At 33.6% G+C, this 11,113-nt stretch overlaps 1 protein-coding gene across 2 annotated transcripts in view; it reads right to left on the bottom strand.

The window, feature by feature from the left end:
- Positions 1 to 3,524: 3,524 nt before the first annotated feature.
- Positions 3,525 to 11,113, bottom strand: part of LOC127848686 (coiled-coil domain-containing protein 90B, mitochondrial-like) — a 34,335-nt gene continuing 26,746 nt past the window's right edge. The window contains exons 8-10 of one of the 2 annotated variants that reach the window (XM_052381276.1): positions 9,791 to 9,905; positions 8,087 to 8,166; positions 3,525 to 4,804 (exon numbers count right to left, since the gene is read on the bottom strand). In XM_052381276.1, the coding sequence (XP_052237236.1) occupies positions 8,123 to 8,166; positions 9,791 to 9,905 (159 nt within the window). In that variant the 3' untranslated portion in view covers positions 3,525 to 4,804; positions 8,087 to 8,122. The remainder of the gene's footprint in view (positions 4,805 to 8,086; positions 8,167 to 9,790; positions 9,906 to 11,113) is intronic. The other variant, XM_052381275.1, reaches the window with a different exon arrangement.

Raw genomic sequence — 11,113 nt, 5'->3', positions numbered from 1 at the left:
AGGGTTAATGTTCTATGCTGTGTTATTGTATTTGTAAGTTAGGTCCAGCTGCTATAGATTTCTCAAGTATGAAAGCATTAAGTTTTTGTGATTTTGCGTCACTATGTGCAATATTAAAATATACTGTGATCTTTGTTTTTACTTAATGATTGTACTTATTGATCTACCCAGAGAGCAATAGGAAGTAGTAATAAAAGCCTTAGTAGACAAAGATTTAAAAAAAAAGGAAACTTTGTAGAAATGATGTCTTATGTACAATTTTCAGACCAGACGACAATTAACTTCATTGGAATTGGTAATATGATTACAATTTGGTATTATGTTATTGATGGTCTAATAGATTCTTCGCATATGGAATCGCATAATACAACTAGAAAAAACATTAAAGTATCTATTATGTGTTTATTTCAAGCATATGTGCAGATATTCCTTACAATACATTATTAAAAAAAAATGAAATAAACATCTTTTGAAGTGATATTATGGGCATCTAACAGTTTATAGGTGCCTATCGCAACCGTTGTTTATTTTTGGTGTTTTCACTTCATATACACTTATATTTGTTAATGCAGCATCAACATACTAAAACAATATCCCGGAAAGAGAAAAATAATGCATTTGAATATCAACCGTACTTTCGTTTAACAACTGATCACGCATGTACATTGTGAACCTAAATTTAGTTTTAGTGCAGATACGTTTATACGACACAAAGACTAGTGCTGCAACAATACGCCAAAACCCGTATTGCAATATATTGTCAGTTCAAAAACCCGTATTGCAATATATCGCAATATATTGCTAACTTGTACCAAAATTATAACTTGCCAATTACCCGATAATCCTGTATATTCCAGTTTTAAAGCAAATTTTGGTAAATATTTACTATACCGGTAAATGTGCTCAGGAATAACAAGAAACACAAACATTCGCAACTTTTTTTAAGTATCAAATACATTTTGGCATTTGTTACTATTTAAAGATGTGATGAAATAACGTCCAACCGGGGCCTTTTTTTTTCGCTGAACACGCTTAATTCATCTGACGTGATGTTCCCGTTTTTATACAACACAAAATACACCCATACTTTCCATGCCACGTTCTACATGTCTGTATAATTTTTGCGTGCTTTTTATTGAGACAAAGAATAAAGCACTTTTTATTTGACGCTATAATTTTTTATTGTCGCATTAGCATTAAAATTTTGAAGCGTATTTCCGAAATTTGGATTACAAATTCAATAATGCTCAATTCAGAATCGAATGAAACATTTACAGCTGTGCGCAATTAATTCAACAATAATCTGTTCAAAAGCAACGAACGAATGCTCCAATGTAACAACACTACTCCGTATAATATACTTTTCAGAATGCTATTTTTACGAAAAAAACTATTTACACTGCTTTGTTTTGTTTACCTTGTTATCATTATTTTGGATGGCTTTTCTGGACGAAATGTGAATGAATTTTTGTAAAATTTTCGTACCGGTATGATGAAAATCGTATCGCAATACAATATGCGGATTGCGTATTGCGATATATACCGATATACCGGTATATTGTTGCAGCACTAACAAAGACACCATTTTGTTTTACAAATCATTTCTGCTTACAGGACTGGGTGGGTCACGTAAAATATATAATATATATTTTTATAAACAACTGTTAGCAAGATGAGTTGCAGATAATTAGTCAGTAACCACATTTTAACTTACTCTGTTGACCTGTTGATTCTTTTCAGCTCAATTCAACAGTGAAAAATGCCCATAATATCACTTTAATTTATATTAGAACAAGCACTCTAAACAATCTTTAAATGTATTGAACTAGTTTCTGTTAACTGGGAAAAAATCCTTTGATACTCAAGACGAATACATGTAGTATTGTGTTATCAACATTTGTTAACCCTTTGCATGCTGGGAAATTTGTCGTCTGCTAAAATGTCGTCTGCTGAATTTCTAAAATTAGCATTTTCTTCCATTTTTTTCAAAGAACACTATCAGAATAGCAAACAGTTTGGATCCAGATGAGACGCTACGTTCTGTGGCGTCTCATCTGGATCAAAACTGTTTGCAAAGGCCTTCAAAATTCGGTTCCCGCACTGAAAGAGTTAAATCATTAAGTTAATAAGAAGTTGACAATGTTCTTTAAAAAATCATGTTGGTCAATTTTGTCAAAAAAAAGATTCATTTTGTTGAAGTGATTTTTTTTCTGGGAAAATACTGTATATAATAGTCAATATGAATGCTTAGTTTTGGTCAAACAGTATTACTGCAAACATATGTCTAATTAAGTAAACCACAAGTTAAGTAACCATGTGAAAACACTATGTATCTGCAAACATATGTATAATTAAGTAAACCACAAGTTAAGCAACCATGTGAAAACACTATGTATTTTACACTCTAATGTTTTTATTGATTGCTTTTTGTGACATGTTAATGGACAGGATCAGAAATTGACGAGTAAAGCTTGTATTTATATTTCTACCAACTATCTACCAACTATGTTTCACAGTCTTACAAATATGCCAGATTAAATAAATAATTCCTAGTGCTGCAACAATATACCGGTATATCGGTATATATCGCAATACGCAATCCGCATATTGTATTGCGATACGATTTTCATCATACCGGTACGAAAATTTTACAAAAATTCATTCACATTTCGTCCAGAAAAGCCATCCAAAATAATGATAACAAGGTAAACAAAACAAAGCAGTGTAAATAGTTTTTTTCGTAAAAATAGCATTCTGAAAAGTATATTATACGGAGTAGTGTTGTTACATTGGAGCATTCGTTCGTTGCTTTTGAACAGATTATTGTTGAATTAATTGCGCACAGCTGTAAATGTTTCATTCGATTCTGAATTGAGCATTATTGAATTTGTAATCCAAATTTCGGAAATACGCTTCAAAATTTTAATGCTAATGCGACAATAAAAAATTATAGCGTCAAATAAAAAGTGCTTTATTCTTTGTCTCAATAAAAAGCACGCAAAAATTATACAGACATGTAGAACGTGGCATGGAAAGTATGGGTGTATTTTGTGTTGTATAAAAACGGGAACATCACGTCAGATGAATTAAGCGTGTTCAGCGAAAAAAAAAGGCCCCGGTTGGACGTTATTTCATCACATCTTTAAATAGTAACAAATGCCAAAATGTATTTGATACTTAAAAAAAGTTGCGAATGTTTGTGTTTCTTGTTATTCCTGAGCACATTTACCGGTATAGTAAATATTTACCAAAATTTGCTTTAAAACTGGAATATACAGGATTATCGGGTAATTGGCAAGTTATAATTTTGGTACAAGTTAGCAATATATTGCGATATATTGCAATACGGGTTTTTGAACTGACAATATATTGCAATACGGGTTTTGGCGTATTGTTGCAGCACTAATAATTTCCCTTATAAGTCGTTTCAATAAAAACTTAAATTATTATATTCATTTCATTTTCTTTAAAATGCCCAAAACTGACTTGAGCGGTTTCAAAGACAGCTAAAAGTACAATATAAATGAAGATTTTGAAAATGTATTTGTTTATTTACATATTGAAAATAAAATTACCATATAAAAAGAAAAACATTAAGAACAATTTTCTAAATTCAAAGCAAAACAATTTAACAATACAATACAACAAAATGTGTTTGTCAGAAACACAATGCCCCCTACTGTGCTGCTTTGAATTTTTAATTCAATGGTTTTTTTACCTTTGACCATGAAGGATGACCTTGACCTTTCACCACTCAAAATGTGCAGCTCCATGAGACACACATGCATGCCAAATATCAAGTTGCTATCTTCAATATTGCAAAAGTTATGACCAATGTAAAAGTTTTCGGACGGACGCACAGACTGACAGACAGACGGACTGATGGACAGTTCAACTGCTATATGCCACCCTGCCGGGGGCATAAAAATTGCAAGTTATTTCAAGTAATCTAATGAAGTAAATTCCATGTATATAAGTAACAAGACTATTGCCAAGCAATATATGTTCCCTTCCGGCTCCACCATTGTCAGAAATTCCACCATTGTCAGAATTTTTTTGTTTTTGTTGCCATAGCAACCAGAATTTTTGACGTAGGAACAAAATGAAATAACATGCATAATGTTCATATTGTCATCTATCCATGTATTAAGTTTCATGAAAAAATGTGAAGAATTTTTAAAGTTATCGCAGGACCCAGAAAACCACCATTTTCAGCAGTATTTCTAGTCTATTTGTTGCCATAGCAACCAGAATGTTTGACGTAATAACACAATGAAATGACGTGCATAGTGTCCATATTGCCATCTATAGATGTTTCAAGTTTCATGAAAAAATATTAAGAACTTTTAAAGTTATTGCAGGATCCAGAAAAGTGTGACAGACAGACGCACAGAGCGAAAACCACAAGTCCCCTCAGGTGAAACAGGTAGGGGACTAATAAAACTGCATCAATCATCGTTTGTCCATTAAATAGGTATTTTTATAAATACAATCTATTAAAAACGTTAACATACTTAAATCAAAACAGCACTGAGGTTGTCTTTAAATCTTGACTGTTTATGAATGCTTTAAAAATTCAATGATTATCACAATAAAAACTCAAATATAAAAATTTCTTACCCCCCCCCCCCCAAAAAAAAAGGTCCATTTTCGGTTATATTTCCTCCATCTGTTCACCAGGACATTGGTCATTTCGCCGACTTTTCATAGTGGAATCACAGATGAGGTAGCATAATCATCTACAAGGATCACTTTAACAACCTCAAGTAGGCAAAGTACAGCGAAGCCCCTGTTGTTAGGAAACCTGAAACGAGACAAATAGCAGTTGATATAGCAAGATGTGGTGCCAAGGAGTTAAGAATGGCAATTTCAGTTTATTGACAGAATCATCAAATATATATGCCTTTATAGTATGTAAAGGTATGTAATGGCACAATTTTAGGGCTGTTAGCTAGCTTTTTAAAGGCCCACTTAACCCATTTATGCCTAGCGTCCTGAAAAAAGGACATTGCAAACAGCGTAGACCCAGATGAGACGCCACATAATGCGGCGTCTCATCTGGGTCTGCGCTGTTTGCTTAAAGGAATTTCTATAAGAAATATTATAAATATAGAAATAAATATGGTAGACATCCCTAATTTTGGAAATAAATTGATACAATTAAGAAGGATGGGAGAGTCCACTGGGCATAAATGGGTTAATAATGTCCCGTTGCAAAGTGGATATAGTAACTGCCTAGTCAATGGGAGGATATGTGTTTGATCCCCATCGTGGGAGCACATTAAAAAACTATTTCAGAGACATTTATATTTGGTTCTACCCAGGGCGCAGACTCAAGACCGTCCCGATTAGAATTGGACTTTCAATGCAATCGAGCTAAAATAAAGAGGTCTACAAAGTCCAACACTTTACTTAATAAATTATTTCACAAAAAAATTGCCATGGGAAATTTTTAAAACAAATTTCTTATGGACATCTTACCCACCAAAATACAAAAATCTAATCCTAAACAAATCAAATAGTAACAGCCCAATTATTGATAGCTTTTTTTCATATTTGCTGTGGAGAGGATAGCAGGTAAGGTCCCTCATGTAAATCTAACTTGTTCCAAGCGTGGATCATATGAATTCCACGATTTCTTACAAACAAACTAGACTAAATAGTTTACAGAAAAATCAGTTTTTTTAATTTTTAGTTTTTCTTACTGATGCACTTTAAAAATTCATAGAATAATTTTTGTTGGACTTCCAACTATGTTTTGCTCCTGAAGTGCCCGTTTCTGTCTGTTTCAGCAAAGATTCGCTCCCTGAAATAGCATGCATCTTGAAACTCTAAACTAAATGAAAACTTTGGTTCACAGGTTTATATGTGACGGTTTGTTTGAGTGGGAACAAAAAGTATCTTGTTCATAAATGTCTAAGTTACAATATCAATAATCAAACTATAATACTCTAAGGATTTGTTCAAAGGGCATGAATGCCCCAAAACTCCATGTTTTTCTAAAAGCTCTATAATGCTGTCAAAAGCAACCTGTTTTAGGCCAAATCTGACATTTGACCTCTAAGCATGACCCTGACCTGAAGCAGTTGGTACATTCAACATGCTGTTCTCTGATGGTGGTCATTTGTGGTCAGTTATTTTATTTAAACTTGCCTGATGAATGACAAAGTTGCAGTTCAAATTAGCTGCTATAAAGCCATATTTCACATTAGAACTTGACTTTTGAGGTACAGAGACAGGTGTTACATGCAATACGTAATCTTAATATTGCATACATTGGTACCAAGATATTGTAATTATAAATATTTGGCAAAGTAACGGCTCAGACAGAAATTTTCGGACAGACATCTGGACACAATGATGGACATACTGACAAACAGCGTTACAGTTGTACCGTAATCTGTCTACCACCATTTATGCATAGTAAAATATTTTTAGAGACCAAACACTAAGATTTATTTTTTTGGAATAGGTGCTTTTCACCGAGTACATTAAAATTAAATCACTTTGCGCTTATATACTTGTTGAATGCATTGTTATATTAATTTGCATCCCTGTAATTACTATTGATATGAGGCTAAAATTTGGCAAACCTTCATACGAAAAGAGCACCGCATAACGGGTGACACGCTCGGCTACGAAAGCTTGTCAATTTTTTTTATAAAGAGGTCACAGTGACCTTGACCTAGTGACCCAAAATGGGTGTGGCATGTAGAACTCATCAAGGTGCATCTACATATGAAGTTTCAAAGTTGTAGGTGGAAGCACTTTGATTTTAGAGGCAATGTTAAGGTTTTTATTAAAGTTTTATATTAGAGGTCACAGTGACCTTGTCCTTTGATCTAGTGACCCAAAAATGGGTGTGGCGTGTAGAACTCATCAAGGTGCATCTACATATGAAGTTTCAAAGTTGTAGGTGGAAGCACTTTGATTTTAGAGCCTATGTTAAAGTTTGATATTAGAGGTCACAGTGACCTTGACCTTTGACCTAGTGACCCAAAACTGGGTGTGGCATGTAGAACTCATCAAGGTGCATCTACATTTGAAGTTTCAAAGTTTTAGGTGGAAGCACTTTGATTTTAGAGCCAATGTTAAGGTTTTACCATGTTAACTGCGGAAGAGCTGGCTATGACAACAGCTCGGGTTTTGTCCGAAAACAGCCTAGCTAAAAATTCAACTTTGACAGTGCTTTGATTTAGAATTGAAAGTCATAGATTTTGTAAATATGCTAACTTTAAACAGATACAACAATTTCATACTCGGCCCTCATGTTTTTCATGGAGCACTTCCTTTCAGTAACAAATCTCTTGTGAAAGACATATTAGATAGATAACAGTGGTTTATTGGGTGGTAAATTTGGGGCGAGGGTATAGTAAACATGTGACCAGGAAAAAATTGATAACAGAATGGGGATAATTATAAGACAAGTGATAATAATGAGTGTCTTGTTCTGAGAAAACTGGGCTTAATTCATGTGCGTAAAGTGTCGTCCCAAATTAGCCTGTGCAGTCCGCACAGGCTAATCAGGGACGACACTTTCCGCTTTTATGGTATTTTTAGTTTCAAGGAAGTCCCTCCTTACTGACGGACTGCACAGGCTAATCTGGGACAACACTTTACGCACATGAATTAAGCCCAGTTTTCTCAGAACAAGACACATTATGACATTATAAGAACAAGAAGTGGTTTCTGATGTTTTTTCTTTAAATAGCATGTTATCATTTTGTCATTAACTGTATCTTTACAACCATTTATATACATTATTATAGCGTTATTTTGAAATGTTTAGTTGTGTGAAATCTTGTTGCCTTAACCCTTTGCATGCTGGGAAATTTGTCGTCTGCTAAAATGTCGTCTGCAGAATTTCTAAAATTAGCATTTTCTTCAATTTTTTCAAAGAATACTATCAGAATAGCAAACAGTTTGGATCCTGATGAGACGCCACGTTCTGTGGCGTCTCATCTGGATCCAAACTGTTTGCAAAGGCCTTTAAAATTCAGCTCCAGCGCTTTAAGGGTTAAAATATATATATTGTTCTAAATACCAATGTTTTTGTATTTAAATAATTCATATATAATGCATGCACCTTTGTAAATAAGGTTTCTGTACATATTTTCATGGCCTAAATATGGTTAACTGACTTCTTCGCCATTTTTCTTGGAAATCCTGAAGAAAACCAAAGATTTGTATCAAATACTTAACATATTAAAATATGCACTTTTCATTCTTTTGTCAAGGAAGGTAATTGCCTTTGTTAAACTTTATTAGGAACAAAAAAAACAATCCAAAACATAACTATAACATTATGTCGTATACAAATATTTCATTTCCATTGGATACATTTTTGTCAGATCAGGTTCCCATTAGGATTATGTGCCCTGGAATCCTTTCCCTCAGGCGCTTGCTACATGTAAATTCTTATACTTAATATGCACTCATTGTAAATTCATAAAATACATTTTATTAACTGACACTTCTTATTTCTTGATATTGATTAATTGCTTTTCCATGTACTCATACATTGAAGACCTCACAGGAAAATTAATATGAACACAGCTCTAAGAATTACGGAGTAAACTTGTTAAAACAGAGCCCTATTTCATATTTTTTACAGTTAAATATAGGTCTGATAGAAAGTTAAAACATTCAGACAAATTTTGTATTACATTTCAACAGTGTATTACAGTGATTAATTTTGCCCCAAATAACAGCCTATTACAGGATGTTTTCGAATGGCAAAAAGTACCATTTTCCCCCAAAAATCTCACCAAAATTTCCTTAAAGAGATGCCAAACTTTTTCAATAAACTCAATAATTTGTTTATTGAGTTTCATATACAGAAATATAAGTATGAAGCACTTTTTTAATATCAAATGTAACAAGCAGTTGAACACGCACTTATAAACAAATGGAATACTGTAATTTATAATAATTTCATGGTTAATCACACCTTTTTCAAATTCCAAAAGGCACATGCTGTTAAATAAAACAAATCACTGTAGAAGTATTCATGTAATTTGTTCACTGTATCATATACAGGGCATATTATGTGAACATCCATGGCTGGCAACTGGCAGGGGGTGGTGTCCAAGAGAAGTATGTCCCATATTGGCTCATAACAGTTTTAAATTGGATTATCATGAAACTTGGTTATAATATTTGTGGGCATAATATTTCAGACAAGTTCGATAACAATCCATGCCTCGTTATGCTGGCCATATATGGTAAAAAAGTTTGAGAGCATAACATTTCAGACAAGTACAATAACCAGCAAATATTGACTGAAGCACTTTTTTTAATTATGGTCCTTGCATGATTTGAAACTAAAAACATTAATGTTGACCACTCTCTAACTCCAAAACATTAATGTTTACCACTCTCTAACTCCAATAGTCATGATCTAATAACAATCAAACTTGATCACTGTTACCCAGACCTTAAAACCTTACATTCTTGTTTATTATGTAAAGAGCTGCGTTCCATGAAAACTGGGCTAAATGCATGTGCGTACAGTGTCATCCCATATTAGCCCGTGCTGTTAACACAGGCTTATCAGGGATGAAACCTTCCACCTAAACTGGATTTTCGTTTTTCAGAGACTTCCTTGAAACAAAAACTACCATAAAAGCGGTAAGTGTTTCCCTGATTAGCCTAGACTGCAAAGGCTAATCTGGGACGACACGTAACGCACAATCATGCATAAAGTCAAGTTCACCCAGAGAACGACCCAAATTAGGAGGGGAGGGAATGGGACCATGTGTGCTGAAGTAATATGTAACAAATTTCTTACCTATAAAAGAGTATATGGCTGTGTTTCTGCTCTTTTCCTGCCTGGTTTTCATGTTAGAGATCTCAACATCAATTTTGTTATCCAGGGACTTTAAGTTCTTTTCTGTTTGAGACTCCTGAAACATCAGAAGAACACCAATGGATCCTTGCTATTATAGACTGGGGGACATATTGTTTTTTCCCTGTTTGTTTGTTGGTTTGCGTCAAACTTTAACATTGGCCATAACTTTTGCAAATATTGAAGATAGCAACTTTATATTTGACATGCATGTGTATCTCATGGAGCTGCACATTTTGAGTAGCGAAAGGTCAAGGTCATGCTTCAAGGTCAAAGGTCAAATATATGGGTGGGGGGCATAGTGTTTCACAAACACATCTTATTAAAAACTATTGTTACTTGGAAACAAACAACCATTTTAAAATATACATACTATTATATAGTGCTGCAACAATATACCGGTATATCGGTATATATCGCAATACGCAATCCGCATATTGTATTGCGATACGATTTTCATCATACCGGTACGAAAATTTTACAAAAATTCATTCACATTTCGTCCAGAAAAGCCATCCAAAATAATGATAACAAGGTAAACAAAACAAAGCAGTGTAAATAGTTTTTTTCGTAAAAATAGCATTCTGAAAAGTATATTATACGGAGTAGTGTTGTTACATTGGAGCATTCGTTCGTTGCTTTTGAACAGATTATTGTTGAATTAATTGCGCACAGCTGTAAATGTTTCATTCGATTCTGAATTGAGCATTATTGAATTTGTAATCCAAATTTCGGAAATACGCTTCAAAATTTTAATGCTAATGCGACAATAAAAAATTATAGCGTCAAATAAAAAGTGCTTTATTCTTTGTCTCAATAAAAAGCACGCAAAAATTATACAGACATGTAGAACGTGGCATGGAAAGTATGGGTGTATTTTGTGTTGTATAAAAACGGGAACATCACGTCAGATGAATTAAGCGTGTTCAGCGAAAAAAAAAGGCCCCGGTTGGACGTTATTTCATCACATCTTTAAATAGTAACAAATGCCAAAATGTATTTGATACTTAAAAAAAGTTGCGAATGTTTGTGTTTCTTGTTATTCCTGAGCACATTTACCGGTATAGTAAATATTTACCAAAATTTGCTTTAAAACTGGAATATACAGGATTATCGGGTAATTGGCAAGTTATAATTTTGGTACAAGTTAGCAATATATTGCGATATATTGCAATACGGGTTTTTGAACTGACAATATATTGCAATACGGGTTTTGGCGTATTGTTGCAGCACTACTATTATATAAAACATGAGTAAACAAACATT

The sequence above is a fragment of the Dreissena polymorpha genome, chromosome 10, assembly GCF_020536995.1.
Source record: "Dreissena polymorpha isolate Duluth1 chromosome 10, UMN_Dpol_1.0, whole genome shotgun sequence".
NCBI lineage: Eukaryota > Metazoa > Mollusca > Bivalvia > Myida > Dreissenidae > Dreissena > Dreissena polymorpha.
This window is presented reverse-complemented; position numbering and strand designations above follow the sequence as displayed.